The 26,897-nt window shown below is 37.2% G+C and overlaps 1 protein-coding gene across 2 annotated transcripts in view; it reads left to right on the plus strand.

Annotated features, from left to right (window-relative positions):
- LOC134648685 (uncharacterized) overlaps positions 1-23,547 on the plus strand; it is an 85,480-nt gene extending 61,933 nt beyond the window's left edge. Inside the window, exons 2-10 of one of the 2 annotated variants that reach the window (XM_063503189.1) lie at positions 11,490-11,549; positions 12,461-12,599; positions 16,748-16,878; positions 17,522-17,631; positions 17,921-18,066; positions 18,674-18,881; positions 21,043-21,090; positions 22,244-22,360; positions 23,426-23,547. In XM_063503189.1, the coding sequence (XP_063359259.1) occupies positions 11,490-11,549; positions 12,461-12,599; positions 16,748-16,878; positions 17,522-17,631; positions 17,921-18,066; positions 18,674-18,881; positions 21,043-21,090; positions 22,244-22,360; positions 23,426-23,543 (1,077 nt within the window). In that variant the 3' untranslated portion in view covers positions 23,544-23,547. The remainder of the gene's footprint in view (positions 1-11,489; positions 11,550-12,460; positions 12,600-16,747; positions 16,879-17,521; positions 17,632-17,920; positions 18,067-18,673; positions 18,882-21,042; positions 21,091-22,243; positions 22,361-23,425) is intronic. The other variant, XM_063503190.1, reaches the window with a different exon arrangement.
- Positions 23,548-26,897: the final 3,350 nt, after the last annotated feature.

Consider the following 26,897-nt stretch of genomic DNA (forward strand, 5'->3'; position numbering starts at 1 on the left):
AAATAACTAAATCTGTACCTAGGTTTTATCAACTAGTAGCAATACGGTCAAACTGTGCATGCAACATAACTTTTACAATATTTATTATGTCGAACCCTTCCGTAACATAAGCCGAAACGTCGGTTACACTAGTAAAAAGAAAAAGTAATACATGTATAATGTGTATCAATTGTAAATGTTGACCACAGAAGGCTTCGCTAATGGGCTGTCGTACAAGCCAAGTTTGTTAAGGACTCAATAAAAGTTAAGCACTCTCTTAACAAGTGTTCCTCGGTGTTAACACGACGCTTATTGTGGGGGAGAATTATGAGAGTACTCGTTGACCAAACATGATACTGAATTCTTTTTTTGTGGCTCATATTGGAACACCCTATGTAATAAGGTATCAAAGGTACCTACTATGTGGACAGAGAAAGATCTGAAAAACATACGTAATTTATGTTATTAAATTATGATGTACTTTAACAGAACTTATCGCGCATATAAGTAGTGAAATATAAAAATTACCTACAATAAAATGTAAAAAGCAAAATTAAAATTTAGAATAGAACATAAAACTACTTCCGGTTCGCATCTTGGTGCAGAGACAGCCAAAACCTACAAATTGGATTGTGCAAATCCTCACTAATCATGGCAAGAATACAGTTCTCAGTTGAGTATGTACGTGTTTGCTTTAAAATTACCACGGACGTTTTGAGGATGGCATTGCCCCAGTGGTCATGGAGAAAGACTGGCTAGAGTTTACATCAACAAATAGCTGCACGAGTGCTTCTAGATTATTAGTTAATTTTAAAAATACATCTATTTTTGTTCTAGCTTAAATCTAAAATAGGCCCTTGAGGCATTGTACCAAGGATGCTGGCGACATTTCCTCGCTGTATCGCAATGCTGATACGTTGTGCGAGGTAGCCGCCAGCTCTTCGGTCACCAGTTACGTCAACCAGACGCTTGTCGCCAGCATCCTTGGTACAATGCCTCAAGGGCCTATTTTAGATTTAAGCTAGTTTTTAATTTCTTTTAGTAATACACTGTATATATCTTGTTTGTAAATAAATGATTATTTTATATTTTTTGTTCTTTACTAGACTAGCCGTGCCTTTCTGTAGAGCACACTTTATAAAGTTAACACGACGTTCATTATAAAAGCAAGAGAGAATTATGAGACCACTCATTGGAAGCGATACGAATATCACGGAGATTTGTAAATGCATTTTTGAAACAAAAGATAATCCACGTATACTTTAAGGCGAAACATAAAATTTTATTACATCTCACACTTAATGGTCGAATTTGGACGAACCGTCTCATTCAACCCACGCTATTTTTGAGACCAAGTAAGATTTAGATTAGATTTAGATTCATTTATTTCTCAATAAGTATTACATGTTTTTATTACAATCGAATATAAAGATGAATACATATCAAGATCGTCAAAATATCCACATGATTAATTAAATTATTTATAGAATTAGCAGATAATATACCTAATATAATTGAACAGTACATGCCTTAAATATTATTAATTTTCAATCCTGTAATCTTGCAGGAATAAAGGCTTGTTTTATACAAGCCTTTATTTTTGTAAGTTGTAGGTCGGGATCAACGTTTTAGTTAAGTAGTAGGTAGTCCCTAAGACCAGTGTACGAGATTAAAAAAAAAAACTATATTTTTTTACTCAACTCGCTCAACTCAACATAATTAGGTACCTAAACAAATTTGTTACTTGTTAACACATTAGTGCCGGTTCGTTGACGTATTTTTTAATCTATTCTTTTGTTTTGTCTTGTCACTTTGAAATCAAATTATATTTTAAGCGTAACATAAAGAAAAAATGTTTTTTTCTTGCTATACATGATCAGAATGTCAATGGGAATTCAACGTATTGTCTTAAATTTAATCCAACGCCGCAATACATTCTCGTTTAAAACCAATTACATGCGCGAATCATTAAGAACTGTTAATTTATATCTGATATCTTTATCAAGGCTGTCAAAGATTGAGTAAGATTGTAATTTTATTGTGCTTAATTAGTAATTAACGTAATTTAGTATCTGTACACACCTCACCTATTTGCATGTGATTTGCGTTACATTGCAGCATTAGTCGTTTGAATTCGTTGCATCGTTGTATCTAGGTATACTTCATTTTTTTTAGCATTAGAAATAAGGTAAACAATCTTGATGTGTCTTTTAATTGAAAAACACATCTTAAAAATAAGTTACGGCAAATATGTAATAATTATGAATCTAATACGATCTTTTATAGTCTTCTGCTTTCATAAGTAATAGTTATTGATTTTTAAAAAGTGTTTTTCAATTAAAAGACATGTCAAAATTGCTTACCTTCTTTCAAGTTCTTTCTAATGCTAAAAAACGAACTATAGTAGTCGGCATTGTCTTGAATCACTCTGAAAAATTATGCGACGAATTTGCGGTCATGTGATTGAATCATATTGATAAAAAAAACAAAGGATTGCACTGCGGGAGTGCCGATTGAAGTGAAAACTCACCTCACTATGTTACCGACGCCCGGTAACACGATACACACTTTTAGCGGAGGTATTCTATTTATTTATTATATATTATTATCATTCTCAAATAAGATCACACTTTTTCATTGACATGATTATTTACATACTGCCATGACAACGTCAAATTATTTGAACATAGGTAAAGAGTGTGTAAAAAGGTAAGTATAGGTTTTGAAAAGGAGTCCGCAACATAAATGTCAAATAACATTGAGTTTTTCTTTATTGATTTAAATGCCATCTAAATTATGAGTGGCCACCTTACGGGGCTTACGGTCACTTGATCGCCTTACGCTGTCTCGAGTTTATCATTTTTTCCCCACCTCAAAAAGTGCCCAGCGCCGCTAAAGAAGTTTTCACTTCAATAATTTCATGGCTTTGCGTTTTATTCTTAAAACAACCATGTACAAAAAAGAAAATCGATCGATCGAAAGTCCTTTAATGATTAATTTACAATTCAAATCACTATGACACTGGCTATATTTCGAATAAGAGACCTCATTACATGGAAAAGAGTAAAAAGACAACGGCGGACGTAAATTTTAATATGAATTAAATCAGAAACCAATGAGGATGTCTTGGGTGACAAGAATTGAAAATGTGATACCTGATATTCTTCGGATAAATTCGGTATTAATGTCGCAGTCGGATCGTATAATCCGCCGTATTACATTACGGCTAGCGGTTTTACAAAACAGGGGCGTTTTGAAATGCGGCGGTTCGACGATTAGCCGGATTGAATGCGGCTGAATGAAAATCCGCCGGAATGTATTCGGCGCCATACGTTCTTCAACACGGCTAGCCGTAATGTAATACAGCGAGTCATTAGCCGCCGCTTTGACAGTTTTTAGTTCCCATTTTTAACACTCGTGGCGCTGCCTGACAAAACAACAACACACTATGAAAAACGCTGGGGTATCCATCAAATCTGGAGTTCGTCGGACTGTTTCTTTTCAAAAAACATTTCCTTCGCAACTTAACTAGACGGAGCCCCGCGGGGCTCCTATTTCTGAGCGGTTTGCCCTTCGAGCAACTGAAGCTACCTAAGGAACCTAACCTACCTACCTATTGATTTAGTGAGACGTCCGTGAAAACATTACACTTTGGGGAAAAAAGCGTAGGTAGGTAAGTAGGTTAGGTTCGTTAGGTAGCTTCAGATGCCCGAAGGGCCAACCGCCCAGAAATAGGAGCCCCGCAGCGGGGCTCCGTCTATTTAAGTTGTGAAGGAAATGTTTTGGAAAAGAAACACATGTAGTGCGGCGGGACTATGGTAAAAAAAAAATTAAATTGCAAACATTGTGAAACTCCGGTTACGTAGGCGACCGAAAGAACTGGTCACTCTACAATCTAAATAGTAGATACGATGCGGCTAAACGTAGGCCGCCGTATTGAAGAACGTATCGCAATGACAATCCGGCTAATCGTCGAACCGCCGCATTTCAAAACGCCCCTGTTTTGTAAAACGGCTAGCCGTAATGTAATACGGCGGATTATACGATCTGACTACGACATTAATATATGTCGCTTGTCCGTTGTACCGAACAAAGTTTAACGAAAATGTCAACGTAAAGATGATCGACATAAACATGCGTACCTTGACAAGGTTGAACAGTAGGAACACATAACTGGGCCCCTATTCGACATGTACAACTGTCAGATTTCACGTCCACTTCAATTCAACAGTTGAATGAATCGCATGTTCATAAAGTGCGGATAATATCATTTGGTACAACCAATAATCCAACAAATATCAACAGTTTACTTTGTTTTATTACTACTTCTAAGGTTTATAATGGTTTGGTTTGGTACCTAACTGTGGATTGCTAATGTCAAATTTTGACACAGGATTGTTCAGATTTAACGGGGGTTCAACACGATACGATACGTCAAACGTCGCTTGTCGAATAAGGCCCCTGAAGTCCGGTTTATCGGGGACAAAAACGTATCACTGCTAATTATTTCTTAAATAAACGCAAATATTATCAATGTCAAGTAAGCAATATCTAAATGACAAATGAGCTCATCCTTGAAGGAAACAATAATTAATCTGTCAACAATCTGACATCTGATATTGGCTAGAGCTAATAGTCATTCTGATAATAATTAAAATTACATCAAATAAAAATTCATGTTTTACTAAATGAAAATATTACACTTACTGACGCGATGTCACAACTGCAATAATATGTTACTCTTCGAAGGCCGCAAAAATATTTGACACGATATTATTTGTGTAGCCATAACAGCGTCACATAATTTTGCGGCCTCCGAAGAGTAAGTAACTATTATACGCATTACATTGCCACTCGATTTTTTTCATAAACTAATTACCTACACTATGTTAGTTAAAGCTAAATTAAAAATTTCTTTTATAATATTTTCATAGCATTGAAACTACGCCCTCATTCCAATTTCCGGTTTTATTAAAAATAACTGCGGTCTTTCAATTTCATTCATAATTACCTACATAATCGTTAAACCAGAGAGCTACGATTTTAAGCTTGTAAACAATATTTTTTATTAAATAACACTTTATTAAATAACAACACTTTGTGTTAAAATTACACGTCTTCAGAGTTATTGTTGATTGCTGATGTAAGATTGCAAGGCGTTCATTTCGGTGCCTCGGTAATGGGCCAAATTTAATTAAAAAGCAATTTGTTTAAATAAATAATGAAAATGGGACAGTGAAACTGCCAAATCAGATAAGTAGGATTCAGGGGGCTGTTAACAAATGATGTTGATGAGTGATGACCTGTGGCTTCCAAAAATTTCAAATGGCCAGGTACCTACTGGCTGTTGTATAATAAATGTTCCTAAACTGTACCTACTCGGTTTTTCTGAGGTTTTTCCGGCCAGAGAACAGAATAATTATATTAAACACGTTTTTGTCCTAATTAATCCTAATTTGTATTGTATTTAGCTCTTCAAACCAGTTTTACCCAAATCTAAAGAAAAGAAAAATCGACAACATAGAAATTGGCACAAATATTAGGAATAGGTATTCCTTCTTTAGAATTTGCTACATTTTATTTTGCATTCATTTATCCCAGACGGTCCAGCATGAGTTGCTTTCTCGCGCGCGACTCCATACATCAAGGCGCGCGAGAACGCAACTTATACTAGACCGCCGGGTCTCATATAATTATCACTGCGAAGATGCATCTCCTTGTCACTTAACTGCGTATTTACCACTATTAAACTCTCTTCCCAAGCTGAAAGAACAATGAATCCCTGAAGTCTTTAATTGAGGGCTAAAATGTGCTTGATTAATATGTTCCGGCTCTTTATGGTTGGAACTTCATGACTCGAATGTACATAACTTATAATTTTGTACACTGGTGGCTTACAAATTGGGTTTTATACCAGTTGCTTGAATGCATGTGCTGATCAGATAAGTTCACCAGTTTACGATTTTACTAGTAACTATAGTCTAGTATTACAACTATGGTCCACACCATGTTCGGTTTGGTTTTGTCTCGAAAGTTTTTTTTTCTTTTTATTAAAAGTTTATATTGTCCCATTGAAAAAAACCTATTCTAATAATCGGCTATTGGTTAGGTATTGAAAATTAAAAACTAAACTTAAAAATAGACTATAAAATTCAAATATTCTGTGTTTTTACTGAATGCCAATAAAAACTATATTTATTACGGATGTCGAACTCATCTATTTACGTAAACAAGTAATACACAACATGGTTACGAACAATTTAAAAATAATAATTCGCCCACTGTATTGTCCAAGATCCAAGATACAAGATCAAGACATATATCAACTTTAATCGCTGCTACGACGTCCCGCTTTTGGCAAAGAATTATAAGCATATCAGAAAATATAATTGCTATCAAAAAGATATAGAGGGAGGATATTATCTCGCAAATTACAGGGTTCTGACGTCATCTCATTGACATATTCGACGAGACATGGGATGATGGATGCTTTTTAAATTGTGCTTTTTAAGCGTAATTTTGTGAATTTTCGTATAAAATCGAACGCATCTTTAAGACGATGTGTAATTAATGTAATTATGTTAAACAAGGGTTTTCGGACAAATGGGCATCGATTATTATTGTTTGTATATGCGATATTTTATGCCCATACTGAGAAGGTGCGTGTGTAGTGTAATGTTCTGACCAGCTACATGGTCGCATTTTTATCACCTGTCATGCTATGCGTCACTTTCGCACTTACTTATTTGTTAGAACGTGACAGCCATAGTGACAAATGATAAAGAGCCGGCCATCTTAGCCTACCTGGACGAGGAGTGTCAGAGATACTTGCAGAGCTCCCTATACTAAAATATGTATGTATGTATAGGTATGATTTCCGCACGAGATTTCAATACAGTTAATTTTAAAGATGCGTATTTATAATAAATCTGTAGCGTTTGTTTATTTTTACAATTTTTGTACATTATTAGTAGTCGTGAGTCTTTTAGACTCCTTGTTTCACCGACGGCAAACGGCTACAGACGCCTTTCATGTTATTTTTAGTTACAAAGATGGTTATTCAGCTGCAGAGATAGTTGACCCCCTGCAAACAGATTTCTATGCAGGAGGGTCAGTTATCTCTGCAGCTTACTGTACATACAAAGTTGACTGGTAGACATCTCCATACGAATGTAAAAGTCAATACAATTTTCGACAGATCAGCGGGACACTATAACTTCCCCACTTTTAATGATATCGCATCGTAATAAAAGAACCCGTCCAATATTTCAGCGTGTCTTCCGCATACAACCATACTAATAACATCATAAATAGACTTTAAGTCCTTGTAATAAGGTTTAAGATTAGTTAGACTGTGAGGATGGCACACGCGTTCGTTCGCGCGAGCCATTAACATGCGGGTAGTTATTAATTTTACGGTCGGTACCGTCAGCGGCAAATATTTATGCATGTTTTTATTAACAATTATGCTTTCTGATACAAAACAATACTGGACTCGCGTGAAGAAGAGGACTGTAGGTTTTATACCTACATATTTATAGATACCTAAATATTTTCTAGAAAACCTCGAATTGGAAATCTATTAACTCTCTCCCAGCTATTCTTGACGATAGTCTCAATTGTATCTATGAAAGACACATCTTTACTTATGAAGCCTAATCGAAAATATTGCATAAAAATGATTTTGGTTAAAGCAACGCACTGGAGCGCTGAGTGACGAATATACGAGTATAAAAGAGAGGTAAGGGTAGAGCCACTTTGTATAGAACACGAGTTGGAAAAGTGTAACACATTGGACGCCTCGGCCCGGGCCCGGCCCGGTCTAGCGTGAGTCTAGCGTGAGTCTAGACGATTGCAATTGTCTTAGTACAGTTTTAGCAACGAAATCTGTACATAATCGTAATTAAAATTAAGTTCGTTCCCAACTGTACGTGATTTAGTGGCAAAATTATTGCCAACGGCTCCGCTATCGGCGACAATTAATTTTGTTTGTTAGCTGCCGCATTTATTTATCCCTTTAAGTACTCTTTTTATATCATTGGACATGAATTTTTTACAAGATATTCCTTTGGTAACAATATCTTGGGCTTGTTAGTTCATTAATTGTTTCGCACGGTACGAGTATGAGACAATTTATTATATACATATATTTATTTTGTATCATAAATATAAATGAAATTAGCGACCCGTCCCGGCTTATAGGTATATAGGTAAAAACCGCATGAAAATCTGTTCACTACTTTTTGAGTTTATCGCGAACATACAAACACACAAACAGACAGACCCGGCGGGGGACTTTGTTTTAGGTATAAGGTGAAGTGATAAGTGATAGTGATCTATAAATACTTTTTTTATCACGACCAAATATCACTCCTGAAGATGGCGGTTGAACAAATCACAAGCTATAATAATAGTACGTAATGGTAGATCCATTCTTACGAGTTATCTAATTTACTGAATTTATAATTCATTTTTCACCTCAGCAGCTCGAACAAGGGTACTTTGCTACTTAAAAACAGTGAGCAAAATCGAATTTTGCTCACTGAGTGAGACAAAATGATATTCAAGTGACCTTCATATTCAAATGTCATTTCAACATGCGGGGTCTAATACAAGTTCGAAATACTTGGATTTTATTATCTCTGTCCCTTTCACGTCGTTAGCAAAAAGAAAGAGACAAAAAAAGTTCAAACGACATTCAACGGTATATTGACGGTTTATAATAGACCCCCGAAAAACGTCAGAACGCATCGTTCCAAAACACATACAAGTATTAATTCTTAATAATTAATTAATGAAAATAAAGTTTCAGATTTGATAGAAACTCATAAAACACTATATTTTACGTAATTTATTTTACGATTAAAATAATGAACTCAAAAAAATACACAGTATATCACGTAAAATAAATAATTATACTTTTAAGAATCTCTACAATAGTTTACAAATAGTAAGTATCCGCAATTCGGACCGTATCTTACAATGTTTTTTTTACAAAAAAAAGTTGCCGATTCAAATGTCAATCAATTGATGGTCGTTGTTTTCATATATTACCTATTTTACTGAAATTTACTACATTTTGTTTTTGTGTTTGATTGTGGTAATTAAACTTAATTGTTAGTATATCTTAAGAAAACATGACTGAATAGGTAAGTGATGAAGAAGGATTACATTTTTCGGGTTGTCTAATATGTTCTCACTGCTGAGGTGAAAAGTTTTGTGAACTACACGAGATCAAAGTTATTTACATCTCGTGCGCTTTTGAGTCCCTTACTACGCTCAAGATTCTAAATTAGATTCACTCGCTACGCTCGTGAATCTACTATAGAATCTTTCGCTTGCACGGGACTCAAAATAAGCACTCGAAGAAATATCAAACTTTGATCTCTTGTTGTACAAATAACTATTTCTAAATATAAAAAATGTATCGTTGAATTGAATTCAAGATTTTTATTTTTAGGTAGGTACCCATTCAACATCAAAAAAAACAATAATCGTTGTTATAACTCTTCTTCATTGAATTTATTGTGCAGCATAATGTTGTACTAGTACTCTCGAAAGTTCTGTAAGATCTATTCTGAATAGAGAACTATAACGTACAAGATTACGTAGTAGAGTACCAATGTCAGTTGAATATTTTTTTTTATACTTACCTATCATTATTCTGACGAACCGTAAAATGTAAAATCACAGTCCTCGTAATTCACAAAATAAAAGATGACAAATCCAATCAGCATATTCATTTACCGACCGTGGTAGGCGACAGGTTGACAGCTGTCATGTTCCGCGATGACTAATAATCGCTTAATCAGCGAGTGACATGTCATCGCACTGTCAAGGTCAGATGTTGACACGCCCACCGTGCAAGTTTGACGTGTGGGTTAAGCCATAGGAGTTAGTACTTCTATAAACATAAATTATTAAGTATTGTTTTTTGGAGCTATGACAGTGACACTACGTTAACATCTTGTCTTTTGTATGATAGGTATCCTGTCCATATAGTTTTTTTTTCAAGAACGATCTTTTCTGCTTTATTTACCTACATCACAACAGAGAATTGAACCCACGATTTTAGACCACTACGCAACACCTTTTAGTTCAAATGCTCTAGGATAAATTATACAAAATACTTACCGTTTTTAAGCCTGCATATGTTTTTTGGACACTTATTTAGAACCATTGAACAATTTCCAATATGAGTCGTAATCCTTAAATTTTTCTTAATGATTAGAAATGTTAATTGTTTCGATCCTTTTTTCAGCTGTTTCTTGTAATACTCGTATATGTAAAAAAAAATCTAAAAACAAGATTACAAAAAGATAATACATATTTTATTTGTCACTAGTCTTTAGGTATTTAATTAGACTAGCAAAAAATGGGTGTACCTAACTTTATAATTCATTAAATCTCCGATGATTGTACACCATTCTATGCAAATACATGGCCCAAGTGGAATAGCTACGATAATAATAGCTTGAGTGAGCAATTTGAATACCTCTACTTGGTTCTATAACTAGTAATAAATATCTTGTGTACTAAAGATGTATTAGATTTTGCTATTGAATTTTCTGTGTCTAATTGATCTTAAATAGTTTATCTATCTATCTAATTAATACCTTTAAACGAGCAATTCTTGCATATTTATTTATTTATATATATTTCGGGGATCTCGAAAACGGCTCTAACGATTTTGAAGAAATTTGGTATATGGGTTTTCGGGTAAACGCTATTTTTTGAGATTTTATATGTTTTCCGAGCAAAGCTCGGTCTCCCAGATATTTAAGTATTAAGTAGGCAAATTTTGCACATAAGTTGATTATTTCTATTGTATTTAAACTGTAAGTTAAATAGATACATACGTAGGTACCTTGCTGTAGCTGAAGGTTTAAAGTGTTTAAACTTATTTGTTTTCAGACAAACGCTATAATATAGAATAAGTAAGCGGAAGAACAATATAAAACCTTTTACGTTCACCTATTTATAATCAAATAGCCGTTAATTTTTATATTACATAAAATACCTACTTCAAGACAAATTGCTCTTGATGTTAAAAATCATCCGGAAAAAGGCACTTCAACAATATTTCACATTGCAGTATCTTAAATGCTTTGATAATCAAATAAAAATAAATTTTGCATATGCGTCGCGTTAAGGTGACACTAATGTTGGTCGAGTCGATAAGATCACTGTTTATTATCGACTCGAATTAACTTAGTCTTTGGTGTTATCGAATTTCGATAGTACCGTTGCATGTGGTAATATGTGATGTAGACAATGTTCGAAAAGAGAAGAGTCGTGGAATGTATTCCGCACGGACTTTATAGATTCATTTATTTTTACTGTTCTAAGGATGAATTCACGGCTGGGTTACTATTAGTTACCTACTAGGTATAGTCTTTCTCATGACTGAGGATCGTGGTCATGGGTGGATGTTGACGCTCCAGTTTTTATGATAACTACTAATTAATTATACTATTACACTACTAATTAATGATAATTAATTGTTTCAGATGGAGTTACGATTCAAGTCCGGGATGTCGTTTCTGACCTACTGGATCTTTGTTTTACAAGTGAGTAATAAAAGTACCTATATATTATTATAAGGGACACTAAACCAGGCTAACAAAAAAAGCCGGCCAAGTGCGAGTCGGACTCGCGCACGGAGGCTCCCGCACCATCAACAAAAAATAGAGCAGAAAAATCGTGTTTGTTGTATGGGAGCCCCCCTTTAATATTTATTTTATTTTATTTTTAGTATTTGTTGTGTTGTTGTTTTTTTTTGTTATTGTAACTGTTATTTAATTTTTAATTTAATTTATATTCCTATGTATATTCCGAATTTGATTGAATAATGTATACTAACACATACGGGTCTTGCCTGAAATAAATTTTTATTTAATTAAATTTTAATTTAATAGCGGCAACAGAGATACATCATTTGTGAAAATTTCAACTGTCTAGCTATCACGGTTCGTGAGATACAGCCTGGTGACAGACGGACGGACGGACGGACGGACGGACGGACGGACGGACGGACAGCGAAGTCTTAGTAATAGGGTCCCGTTTTTTACCCTTTGGGTAGAACCCTAAAAAAGCCAAGGCTCAACTGGACTCGGCTGGAAAGAGCTGGAAGTAGCCGCTCAGGATCGCGACAAATGGAAAATTCTTCTGCGAGCCCTATGTCCCCAGTCCCTTAATGAGGGATAATAGGATTACATCATCATCATCATCATCACTACATACTATAAAACAAAGTCGCTTCCCGCTGTCTGTCTGTCTGTCTGCATGTATGCTTAGATCTTTAAAACTACGCAACGGATTTTGATGAGGTTTTTTTTTAATAGATAGACTGATTCAAGAGGAAGGTTTATGTATAATTTGTTAACCCGTGCGAAGCCGGGGCGGGTCGCTAGTCATTATATAAGGTGGAAGTTGGAATATCGGTTGGATGCTGTTAATCATTATTGTAATGATGTTTCAGATGCTGGGGAGCCCATACCGCGGTGCTGAAGGCCACGGCAGACTGATGGACCCGCCGGCGCGCAACTCTATGTGGCGGTTCGGTTTCCCCAACCCGGTCAACTACAACGACAACGAACTCTTCTGCGGGGGCTACGCCGGTCAGTATCATCATCATATTGTCACGTCATCGTCAGCATCATATGCTGGGCAGCACATATAGGGACCGCAGGCGCACCCCATTCCAAACTTGGCCAAAATGCTTGCGTTTCCGCGTTGCATAGTAATATTAAGCGATATTTGCTGGACTAGGTAAGAGCCGGAATGGGGGTCGCAGCCCCTACCCCTCTCCGCCCCAAAATATTAATTTCTTTACCGTAAAACGGGGTGAGTAGGTTTCGCGGGGAGAGGTGGGTTATGAATGGGGAGAGAAGGTTTGAGAGGGGGGTGAGAAGGGATTTTAAGGCTACTGCTACAAAAATAATGTACCTATTCCAATTTAAAATGGAGCTATAGTAATACGCATAATAAAAAAAAATCGATCCAACTATCTTCCAAAATCACCTTTGTATGAAAACCCCTCTCACCCCAAATACGAGGCACTACGGGGTGAGGTAGGTTTTCCTCTTTATCGTCAAAGTTATGAAATGGAACTACCCAAAATAAAATAAAAACTAAAATACAAACGTCCGGAACACTTATTATATACACCATTCAGTTTTCATATGTAAAAATAAAATGTTATCGAGGTTTGAATTTCAGTTTTGACCCTACTCACCCCATTTTACGGTACCTATGTGTAACAATAGGCAAAGTTGACAATACCTATTGTTAGATGAGAAGGTAAGTGAAACGTAAACGTTTCTTTATCGCCTAATGTGGACCCTTCATTGGGAATAAGTACCTACAATGAAGAGCATCATCAGTTTTTTTCAGATCAACTAAAAGTCTTTATTACCCAGTAAGGATATCAGGAACTACAAACTCGTTCGCTCTACACCATCCCAATTACAGAAAAGGTCTTACATTTTAACAAATCGTTGGCTCTTTCCTCTGGCAAGTCTTTTTCCTCTAGATGGACATCAACATTTTATTTTTATGATTACAGCTGTCTCGGCTTATTTACCGAACTTGCGACCTTTAGAGAATCCGCGCTAGTTTTTAATTAAAAATAAAACATGTTAATAGACATTTTTATACAGTTTATGTGGCGACGGGTCGTAAATTGCTGATAACCGGCAGCGATGCAGTAAGTAAGGTGTAAGGCCTGAGTGGACGCTCGAAGCGGAGCGTTCGGCGGGGCGTGCAGCGTGGCGTCGGGCTCACAAGTGATTAGAGCAGCGTGCACTAAGGCCGCTCCTATACGCTTGCATTTGTTTAACATGCACGCCGCACGCTCCACCCCGCTGCACGCCCAACTCGAGCGTCCACTCAGGCCTTACACTTACACTTAGTGCTCCATTTTTGCCCTGGATATCTATGCGATTAAGCGCTATCTCACTCTTACTTAAGTGTTTATACATATGTATATCCTTATTGCTCTAATGTTGTTATTACCTATCGAATGAGAGTATTATGGGACTTTGCCCTTTGGCCTGAAAAATCATCGACTAATATATCGTAAATAACGATCCGCGTCCGGTACTATTTTTGTATGAAGTAACATTATATACCTATATATTACTTCATAAAACGGGCCTTATGGGCTTACTTCTTTTATGTTTCTAGTTGCCTTACGCGCTGGCCACGACCAAGACATTGCGCGACTGGCTTAGGCTAAGGCGACAACCATTGGTTGGAGCGAGACACAGCACAGCGATCGAACCTTTCGTTCCTACCTATGGTTTTCGCCTTAGCCGAAAGCCAGGCCGTTAGACTGCACGACTGGCTTGCATTGATTGCACACAACGCGATTTGACACCAATGTTGGCCCACTAACCACTTCGTTTCGCCCGTAAGGCCCTTTACGAAGTATATAATTATAAATATTCTTCTTAATTATAAGGTTCTTGACTTAATATTAGTCAAGAACCTTTTTACAGGTTGACACTTCACCAACCACGTTCGTAACTTACATTATCATTAACATAATATACAACTTCTTAAAGTATATTCCCATAATTTATATGAACGATCCGAGGATGCTGCTTAAACAATTTTTTGTTGGCCTGTTTGTCTCATCTCATCTTTAGTGATGGGCAATGATCTCTCAATACGAGGGTTAATGAACCTATGCCTATTTTTCACAGACCATAGATTGAACAGACAGACCATACAGTTCGTTTAACCTAAATTTGCACCGAATCTAACAAAGTGAGTAAAATTTAATCTGTGTAGAATGTCCTATAATAATATAGGAAATTTTACACAGATTGACTTATCCCACCGTAAGCTCAAGAAGGAAGGCTTGTATTATAAACGTCATATTTTATTTTGTTACACATTCGGATCTACCGCGATATAGTTCTGAGTTGCACCAGCTGTGGTCACGGAAAAATTGACGTCCCAGCAAATGTCAACAGAGATATAAATAAAACAACACCGAATTACCCGAAATTAGTTTATAAAAATGTTCGAGGTAGACCAAGAAATCAAAAACAATGAAAACAATGAAACTATATCGCAGTAAAATTATATACGAGCATTTGCTGCGTCTAGTTCAATATAGGTCTGTGCTACACTGAGAGCAAAAACTGACCAATATATATGGATCGAGGATTACATAGCAATAATCAATTTGGCACACCAATATATTACAAAAGACGGAGTCATCAATTGCCGCGAGTGTGGGCTCAAATAAATATTTAATTAAATTAGTTATATTGAGATTTTAACGAGCAAAAACATCAATAGGTATGGGTAATTTCCAAAGATAGCCGTTTACTGGTATAATGGAGATTTTATGGTTGTAGTGATTATTGAAGTCATTATGATTTTTTATGAATAGTAGTAGGTTTTTTTATAAATTTGATTTAAGAGAAAATAATTAATTGCTCATTATTTTCACTAGGTAGGTACTATGTGTATACTATATATAGACATAAAAATCAGTTTTACGGGCTTTAAGTAGACAATGGATACAATAGAGTCAGACCAAGCTAACTCTGCATTGCAATTTGCAATTACAAAATTAATATCAAATTTCTATGAAAATATGACATTTATAATGAATCTCCGACACTTTGTTTTGTTCAAGTGCATAGTTAGCTTTGACTGACTTTATTAATTTCATTAGTTTAATTACCTACATAAGTATTAACTTTCAACTCACTACATCCATGACATTTATATTATGTACATGTGTTTAATTGAAAGGTACGCCACCTCGGTACTTGGCTAATATGCTTGTTCTTCTTATCTGGCTAACGTCCAGCACAATAGTAAGGCCACTAATGTGTAACCTTAAACTAATCTTAGAATACCTCCCAGGGACCGAACAACCCTTTCCGCGAGAAAAGCCTTTCAATGGGCGTCCCTTAAACACGGCTAACACATTATAAGACTCTCCCTTTTGAACTGCAAGCCCATTCATTTGACTAGCCCTTACCGAAAAGCTCAGCCAAAAATAAGGCTAGCCCTTTGCAATTGCTTACCGCTAGCCTATAACGCCTTGCAATCCCTTAATAAGGGTTACCCTTATCATTAAGCGCTTTTTATAAAGCTTTCCCTTTAGTATTGTCGTTGTTCAGCCTTGCGTGAAAGAGACAGGATTAGTATATATAAGTCCTCCTTTAAGTACTAGATACCTAGTTATTTTACCACAGTTTACCATCATTAAATTAGAACTGCTCAACTGCTTTGTAAGGTGCGCAGGTGTAAACATCAACAAATAAGAGCAGAGCAGCCAAAAGCTAATGGACACTATTATCATATGTGGAAAATGAGCCTGGACTATAACCGCGAAAATTGAAGTTTGCAAATTACGGGGCATCTTTCTCTGTCACTCTAATTACGCCTTCATTGGAGTATAAGAGAAAGATCCCCGCAATTTGCGAATTTCGGTTTTCGCGGTAGGCCCTCTGAGGGCCAAATCACTTTTACGAGTATATAATGTTTATGAATGAATGGTCACAGGAGGAGGTTATGTGGAGTCTGTGATAAATAAAACGATGCTACCTAATTATGTATGGGTTAGTCTCGATGAATATTACATTGCCTGTTAAAAAAAATAGTTTGCGATAAAAGCTTGCATCAAAAAATACTTATTATTAGCATCTCAATAGCTATTCGAGCAAATTATCAAGCTCGAAGATAGCTACCTAAGTGCATATATTTCGATACTAACATGATTTGTATGTTTACTGTTCAGTCCAGTGGGAGCAAAACTCAGGCCGCTGCGGCGTGTGCGGCGACGCACATCATCTCTCGGACCCTAGGCCTCATGAGGCCGGAGGAATGTTTGGTAAAGGGATCATCACGAAACATTACAGTGTTGGACAGGTGAGTGTTGTTACATGATTAGTATAGTATATTAATAGGAATTCGGGCAACGGCAACATCATTTAATCGAACCAAGACCCCACGAGTTAGGCGGCAGTCCAGTGGGAACAAAAATTTGGCCGCTGCGACGTGTGCGGGGACGCGCATCATCTCTCGGACCCCAGGCCTCATGAGGCCGGAGGAACGTTTGGTAAAGGGATCATCACGAAACATTACAGGTGAGTTGGTGCAACTACCACGTTTTTGGAGTACTTCGGGTATGTTCGCGTTAGGGTAGAATGTTTTTCACTAGTTACAATGAGGAAAAGCTGCACGTACGGTCTGCAGAGTTCCGACTAGTTCCAACGGCATCTTGAGGGACTGCCGACGTGTTAACGTACCTACCTACACAAGCTTTTTTAAGAAACCAGGCGTTATTGTTTAGGTTAGGTTAGCGTGAACAATCATTATGATTTAATTTTAAATGTAATATGATCCTAGTAAGTTAGTCATAAAATAAAGAGAAAAAGAACCAAACAAGTTTGACTAAATTCGGCCATGATTTTACACTTCTAGACCCTCCATCTTGGTTTCCTAAACAAGAAGACAACCTAATGGTATTCCTCAACCACAGATGTTAACCAGATATGTCACTTATTTCCAGGAAATCGAAGTGGAGATCGAACTGACCGCTAACCACCTGGGCACGTTTGTGATGAAACTGTGTCCAAACAACAACCCGAATCAGGAAGCTACGCAAGAATGCTTTGACAGGTAAAAGTATTCTCAGTAATAAAAAAACCGGCCAAGTGCGAGTCGGACTCGCGCACGAAGGGCACGCATAAAACGGCAAAAAAATTCACCAGCCCCACTTAAATATTTATTTTATTCTGTTCTTATAGTATTTGTTATAGCGGCAACAGAAATACAACATCTGTGAATATTTCAACTGTCTAGGTTCATAGATACAGCCTGGTTATTGACAGACGGACAGTGGAGTCTTAGTAATAGGGTCCCGTTATTACCCTTTGAGTATGGAACCCTAACAACATTCACATTTCAGGTACCCCCTCGTCGTATCCGGTACTCGAGAGGACCGCTTCCTGATTCCCCTGGACACGGCCAAGAAGGAGGTGTTCCGGTACCGGGTCGGCCTGCCCGCTTACGTCACTTGCACTCAGTGTGTGTTGCAGTGGACTTATTATACTGGTAAGGGCCATATCTCACCGGGACACCAAGGCGTCGCTGGCCACCAACAAAATATATAAAAGCTCTATGGAAGGTATTTCATCTGGTCCCTGTTTCACCACTGCCAATTGTCACCTAACAGTGACAATTGACCGTACAGTCATGCTCCGTGATTGTTACGCTATTTAGGGTTCTAGCTAATTTAGACATTCCATAGCGTAAGTATGGATTAACCAATTTAGCTAGGACCTTTAATGGCGTAACTATCCCGTGTAGTGACTGTACATTGCTGGACCAACAAATAACGTAGATACTATCTGTTATTGTCTATTACTCGTTATTATCGTGAAATGTACACAAAACATGAAATAGACTGTCTAGCATGAGTTGCGTTCTCACACGCGAGTCCATACTTGAAGTCGTGGACGATGTATGTTGTGCAACGTACTTAGGAGGTAATTTATGAATGAAATTGGCGCAAGTTAAGGATTCTTTACATGTATATTGGCTCCCTCCCTCCATACTTGTTTCTTTACTCCATCATCCGAGCCGTTAGTACTTGATGTAGTGATTAGACGTGAATTTAACCGTAAAGTTAACTTAATCCATTATTAATCATAACTTCCAGGCAACATGTGGGGCATCTGCCCCAACGGCACGGAAGCCGTGGGCTGCGGGCGCTCCGAGACGTTCCGGAACTGCGCCGACATCAGCATCATAACGAGCACCGGAGGCCTGCCGCCGGCCTTCGCTGGCGACCTCCGGAGGGACAACCCCTTCCTGCTGTATTATAGGGACGCGTATCGGCCGCAGAACCTGTACCCGTTGGTTGTCAGGTAACAAAACGAACGTTTATTTGTTTTGAAATGATACCTACTTTCGAATACTTCGATAATGGTAAGTGGATAGAAGGAAGCTTCTTGGAAGTTTTTTGTAGTAGTACAGACAGCCCTACCTGAGTTGTAGGTACCTGAAATAATATAGTTTTCACCACACCAGCTGGTAAAGGCCCTCTTGATTGTTAAAAACTGATGAGAAAGTTGCATTTTAGCCACATGTGTGGCAAAGTAATCAAATGCAAATTTTGAGTTGTTTCCTTATGTTGGCTGATAGAATTGACTTTTAAATGATGATTTTGAATCATAAATATTTATTAACATTCATTTTGAATTGGTTTGGTTTGATTTTGTTTGATATTTTACAGTTTATCCTTGCGTTGGTGTAGTGAACATTTTTGTGTTTCACTCGGTGGCAAAATTTGTTTAACCCTGGTGCCTTGAAGCCCTCGCAACGCTCAAGATTCCACTTTTTGAAGCGTAGCGATTTTGCAATCTTTCGCTTGCTCGGGTATCAATATTAGCACCAGAGGTTAAACAACAACTTTGTCCTCTTGTAAAACAATTAACTTACATACAGGGTGTCCCAAGAAGTAGTGATATACTGAAGCTGGGAGGTAGAGGACCTAGAGGGCTATCTGAATCACCCCCATGTAAGTATGTTCCGCGATTTTTCGTATTTTCGGAGTTATGATTTTTTTAAATTTTTCACCTATCGCCGAGTACGATGAGATTTTTATTTATGGTGACGTGAATTATTGCGGTAGATGCTTGATTTTTTTTGTGTGCTACAGATCTTTGAATGGAATTAAAAAAAAATTAATGCCAAGAAAGATAAGATTACCAACTTCAAGGGCGCTTAAAAAAATAAAATATACTGGGTAATTTTATCTTTCTTGGCATTAATTTTTTTTTAATTCCATTCAAAGATCTAACGATAGTAAATGTTACCATACTGAATTGGCCTATCTATCAGCCGAGCACACAAAAAAATCAAGCATCTACCGCAATAATTCACGTCACCATAAATAAAAATCTCATCGTACTCGGCGATAGGTGAAAAATTAAAAAAAAATCATAACTCCGAAAATACGAAAAATCGCGGAACATACATGGGGGTGATTCAGATAGCCCTCTAGGTCCTCTACCTCCCAGCTTCAGTATATCACTACTTCTTGGGACAGCCTGTATAACACACAAGCTTATTTGTAAAGTCAAGAGCGATTAGGTATTTTGAATGACTGGCTAAAGCTATCAACCAGCAATCATGGGTGTAAGAATGGGTTAATAATGTAGAATGGGCTTTAATGAAAATTTGGTGCCTCTCATATATGCTTATGCTGCCTCCATGATTATTTAACCATACAAAATATATTTAACTATAAAAATATAAATGGTGCCTATTCAGAATATATAGTACAGGGTTTTAGATGCATTTGGTGGAAACATAAAAATTCATATAGCAAAAGTAAGTACCTGCCCAAGCTGGTAAAATCACCTGCAGATTATAATTTATTTTGCACTATAAAGCGCTCTAAAATAATTCATATATGGAGCCATGAAAGTAATACAATTTGTTTGTTTTTGCTCGCTTTTTGCGCAAAGTGCAGGTGACTGTACTTACGGCGCGATTCGGGAAATTAATTAGAGATTCACTAGATATGAAAGAGTAAAGATATGTGACGTTCCACGGCAAAAGGTACCTTATGGCGGCTGGCGCTTACGCTATTATTAACGCCGCTCCAATATTCAGCCGGGGCAATGGTACCTTTTGTAGTGGAACGTCACATATCTTTACTATTTCATAGCTAGTGAATCTTTTAATCATTTCCCGAATCGCGCCGTTAGTCGAAATAATGATAATATTCTTACCTGTTTCTAAATATGTAAATATTGTAAGTACTTATAACTAGTTCTTTTATCAAATCTAGCACCACTAATCATAAAAACTGATGCATCTAATTTATTTCTATTGTAATATAAGTATATGTATTGCACATTTATTGTATTATTTCATCACCCGCTTACGCATGCCTTTTCCAGGGAAGAAAGAGACTATGAGGAATCGTTACAACTTAGGTAAACCTTATTACTATGTACATAAAGTTCGTTCTACCGTGTCTTTGTGAATAACGACTGTATCATATGAATTTTCTTTCAGCAACGATATTTCGGATAGCGACGAAGATTTCGTCCCCCGAGTTATTAGGTACAAACAGTTTGTTTTGACCCTTCGGTTTGGGATTTGTACATAGGTACCTATGTGGACTCTTCGTGTAAATAATTTCTAATCTTTGTGTGTTTCAGTCCGTTACGTTATTATATTCTATGGAATGGCCGTACTCGTCTACTGTGTTGTATTGTAACTAAACTTCGTCTTTTTCTTTTAGAATTCTGAAGGGCGCTTAGCCAAGATGCCAAGCTCCGTAGCGAACGATACTGTAATCTCTCTCGTTCACTCTTCCATAATAGTGCGTCAGAGATAGTTACGTTTCGTTCGCTACGGAGTGTAACCTAATCGATTGGTGTCTTGGCTATGGACCCTGAAGCCATAGGAAAATGATGATCGCTTATCGACAAACGCCAATCGCCAAGAAACTGTCTACAGGTTGGCGAAACTATTGCTTACCAGTATTTCTTTTGTTTTTTTTTTAAACTAAAAATGATCCGATGAAAACTCTCGTCATTTCCTTACATAATCTTAGTTTAGAATTGGCGTTTTCTATATGCGATTGAGACTTGACTGCTGTAGTGCTAAAGGATATGACAATAAGTGCTGTAATAAACCTTCATAGCACCAGTAAAATAGATTGGCAGCTTTTTTATTCCACTGCCTGCAGCATGTTATCTGTGTTTTAATAAGAATTCCTGTGTTTTAATTTCATTGTCTTGTGCTACAAACTAATATGAAATGTAACTGTTGTAACTCTATAACTCACATAGTACAGTCAGTAACAACATACCTACCTATATATGCGTTTAAATCCTGTCCTGACTCGCATATCGACCTATGTTAGATTTAGAGTCTGTGCGGAAAGAGAAGAGTCGTGGAATGTATGGGAACCCGACTTTTTCCGAATCCGAACAGACTCCTCACGTTCGAACAGATATGGTTCAATGTACCACAGGGTTGTATGTCTGGCAGGTTTGAATAGGTGGATAAGGGCAGATCAAAAATAAAATTATCTGGAACTTAATTATTTCATTTATTTTTGACCTTACCCATTAAGGTATTTATGTAAGTTGCTGACTGTACGTAGTAGTTATCCGCACAGCATGTACTTGTACCCAAACGTTCTAATACTCCTTCAAAACGTGTAACATGTTTTAAAGCGATTTGACCTCTACTGCAATGGTTACAGGGACCAAGTCTGCGTGCCCTCGCCTGCGTACCGCGTGCTGCCCGGTATGCAAAACTGGTGTCAGACCAACTGTCTTCGGTATCCTCCTAATTGTCCTGAAGCGCTATGCTCATGCCCGTAAGTTAAATATTTATTTCACCTCAGCAGCTCGAACAAGGGTACTTTGCTACTTTCTCTCACTCAGTGAGCAAAATGCGATTTTGCTCACTGAGTGAGACAAAATGAGCAAAATGCGATTTTGCTCACTCAGTGAGCGAAATGCGAATTTGCTCACTGTTTTTAAGTAGCAAAGTACCCTTGTTCGAGCTGCTGAGGTGAAAACGTAATTGTTGGTATATCTGAAGAAAACATGAGTGAATAGGTAAGTGATGAAGAAGGAATACATTTTTCGGGTTCTCTAATATGTTCTCACTGCTGAGGTGAAAAGTTTTGTGAACTACACGAGATCAAAGTTATTTACATCTCGTGCGCTTTTGAGTCCCTTACTACGCTCAAGATTCTAAATTAGATTCACTCGCTACGCTCGTGAATCTAGTATAGAATCTTTCGCTTGCACGGGACTCAAAATAAGCACTCGAAGAAATATCAAACTTTGATCTCTTGTTGTACAAATAACTATTGTAGGTACTTTTTCTTTTACTCGTACCTCGCAAGAAAAATCTAAATACAGTAAAGTTGTAAAAAAGTAAAATATACAATTGAATTTAGAGGTACAATCAAACGAAATAAAACATAAGCAAATCTGTTTTTTAAAAATGTTTTAGTCATCATGTTTCATAGGTACTACTTATTATAAAAATTTACTCTTTAACGATAGACCGCCTGTTTGTCTGCCTCTACATTTAATTAATTGTTCTTTTCTTTTGTAACTTTTTACTGAGGTCTATCTATTATATTAAAGTGATAGGTGTATGTATGTTTGCTTAGATATTCCACCAAAACCATTTTTTTTCTTAAATACCAAAAAAAAAGAAGGACGACATATGTAGCTGGGTTTGTGGCGTCGTAGCTCCCAAACGGATAAACCGATATGAATGAGATTATTTTAAATAGAAAGTTATTTATCTATCATGCTCTTCAGCTGTCCGGGGAGAATTGACCGGTTTTATTACATTTTTAATTTAAAGTTATATGAGATCTCTAAATTTTAATTAATATAGCAAAAACTACCCTCATTTCCAGACAAACCTGCGAAGCTATCGGGGAACTGGAGGGGAGAGAGGGCGCTGATGTCTACTGCCTGGACCAATGTATCGTCTACCCGTCTCGCTGCCCCGCCGACAGATGTCACTGCTATTAAAATTATTAACCAGCAAAACTTTTAACCTTTTCGACGCCGTGTCAAGCACAAAAGCTGTCACGCTGACGCCACGTCACCGAAGTATCAAAACTGAAATTGAACTTTATGCATATACACGTAGGCAGGCCTATGGAAATCTCCGCGCGAGCTCGGTTTTATACCTACGATTCTGTTCCCGTTCACGGTAGAAAAGCAAGCCAGTTGGTTGCCACAAGCGCTCACGCACGCGCGTTACCGCGCGCCGCACTGACAATTTTTACGATAGTTACAAGCTACGTAGGTACTATTGAATTACTTTAATTAAACAAGTAATGTTTATTACGACAAATGTACCTATAGTTAGATATCTATTTGAAATAGGTAGCTAACATTGGTGGTAAATGATCATTTTATCGACAGTAAGATCTTAATTTTACACCGGAAAATAGGTAGGTACTCATTTATGCTCTGGTTATCTTATAATGAATTACCTGTAATCATGGGTTCTCTATTATTTTTCTTTATTGTGTAACATTAATCTATATCTGGTTTTAAATTACACGAAGTTTTAAAACTAATTCTTGCTGGGTTCATTGCGTGGTTTATAAAACGGCGTAAACACTGCGGTCACTGCAGGGACATATGACCTTTTAAAACGAGTATTTCGCAAACACTAACCTAACCTAACGCATAAACGGAATATTATAAATTATTGCAACTTAACTTGCTTAAATGTAGTTATTTAACGCTATGCTGTTATATACTTTATGGCAAGTTCTAATGTTAATTTGATAGTTTGATCAATCGAATTAGAGACCGGTCTTCACACGTATTAGATTTTCTAAGCGTCGCAACCCTAGCGTTGTCCGGTGCGCGCGGTGCGTGAGCGACGCGCTGAAGGTCACTCCATTGTATTTTTGTGTAGGTATCAAAACACTAGGTATTTGCGTTTTCTTTGAGAGATAAGTATCTGTTCGTAAGAACTATTATATAAAATGTGACGTAGGTCTATGTTGCTCTGTGGTCTGTGCCCGATTGATCGGTATTTGGCGTTGAACCTACGGTGCGGATATATCGGTCATTGGCGTCCAAAAGGTTAAGGCCGTTAATCCAAGATCGTTCGCTTCGTAGCGAATGAAACGGTAATCTCTCTCTACTCTTCCATATTAGTGCGACAGGGAGACATTAGCGTATCGTTCGCTACGGAGCGAACTATTGGCATCTTGGCTGGGCACCCAGCTCGGAAAGGTTTTCTTTATTCTTAAAAGACAGATAGCAAAGTTGTATTTTATCCTTGAGAGTGGCAAAGTAATTTAAATTAGGTACATTTAATAATGCAATCTTTAAATTATATTGAAAAATAATCTGGATTCGATTTTTAATGTTTTACAACTAGGTAGTATGTTCTTCGCATTGGTGCGGTGAAATTTTTGTTTATTACTCGGTGGCAAAATTTTAATCTCGTGCCTTAAAACCCTCTTAACGCTCATAATTAGGGTTACCGTACCTCAAAAGGAAAAACGGAACCCTTATAGGATCACTCGTGCGTCTTTCTGTCTGTCAGTCTGTCCGACCATCCCCCCCCCCCTTTATCTCAGGAACTGCGGGCTCAGCACGGTTCCATTTTTATCGACTATCACTATGCCCGTCACTTTCGCACTTACATACTTGTTAGAACGTGACAGACGAACGTGACGATAAAAATGCGACCGTGCTACTAGGGCTGATGGGTATAAAATTTTGAAAAAAATATACAAAATAGTTCTTTATCTATAGATGACAGGAAAACCTATTAGAAATGTGCAGTCGAGCGTGAGTCGGACTTAATGTACGGAACCCTTGGAACGCGAGTCCGACTCGCACCTGGCCTGTTTTTTCTTTTGGAATCATTCACTTGTCGGGTATATGTAGGTAAATAATAGTACGAGGGGTTAAACAACAACTTTTCCCTCTTGTAAAACAACTAAAACAAGTAGGTACTTAACTATTAAGCTGCCGTGTCTGTTACGGTACGCTTTTACCATCAGTTCGGCCGTACACTTGTTTGCCAACATGATACCACGGTTTATAAAAAAAGCGATTTGCGATGAAAACATGAATAGGCTTATTAGCATATTTATAAGGAGTGCCATTTGTAAAGCCATCAGTGTTTAAAAACTCATGCATAATTTTATTAACGGTGTACCGTATGCCTTTGCATTAAGGTTCACGATTTCTTAATTAACAGTGTGAACGTTACCACGTTACTCGCTTGTCAAGTTGTTAGTGAGATGACCTTATTTGACCTTAGCTTAGCAGTAAAATATATCGAGCATGTAGTCCATGTTCTGCGTGACTGGCGAAAAATGCGGGCTCATTTAGACGGTGCGAGAACTCGCATGCGAGTCGCATGCGTCATTTGATCGGTCGGCTGAATTGATTACGTCAATGGTCCTCAATGGTCCGCAATGTAACTAAATTCGCGGTAGAGGGTAGAGGTAAGCGCTCCGGGGCCCGTTTCTCAAAAGCTTATAACTTGTAAAAAGTGGAAGTCCCTTTCTAACAACAGCTGTCAAAAAGTGACATCCGCTTGTATTACAAGTTACAAGCTTTTGAGAAACGGGCCTCTGGAGTTAAATAATACGTTACCTTAACTTTGCTATTTAATTTTGTCAGGCGCTGGAGCAAATTATTGTAGAGTTGGACCACGCTAACTTTTCACTTACTTTACTGTGATACATTGTGAAAGAACAGAAATATAGGTTGATACCTACGTATTATTTTTACAATAAATTTACGATTATGTTGACACCCGCAAAGTTAGCTTAGGTCGACTCTATACTATAGAGGTTCGAACTTCGAATAAGTATACATAAGTACATACCTAAAATAAATTACGCCATACTTTATAGTCTGTGCGGAAAGAGTAGAGTCGTGGAATGTATGGGAACCAATAAGTACATTCCACGGCTCTTCTCTTTCCGCACAGACTCTACTAATAGTAACTTGTAACTAAACTTTAAGTTACAAAAATTTTAGTTTTACCTATGTAAATTGTGCGTTTACATAAGTACCTATACAAAATTTAATTGAGTTGTAAAGCCAACCATTTCAAGAATCAGTTTTACAGTTTTCACTCGTAAGGGCCGTAGAAAAAACTGCCCAAACTTTTTTAGGAGTTAGGTAAAGAAATTTGTAAAATATAAATAAATATATTTGGTTAAGAATATTTAGCCTTTCATTTCTTATGATAGCGAACGATCTCCCATACAAATTTTGAATTTCACGCCTTTCGCTTTTTTTTTGGATGTATGGCCTAGTTATAGCTGGTCAACCAAATCTTGTCAGTGAAAAAAGGCGCGAAATTCAAATTTTCTATGGGACGATATTCCTTCG

This window comes from Cydia amplana, chromosome 6 (genome assembly GCF_948474715.1).
Source record: "Cydia amplana chromosome 6, ilCydAmpl1.1, whole genome shotgun sequence".
Lineage (NCBI taxonomy): Eukaryota > Metazoa > Arthropoda > Insecta > Lepidoptera > Tortricidae > Cydia > Cydia amplana.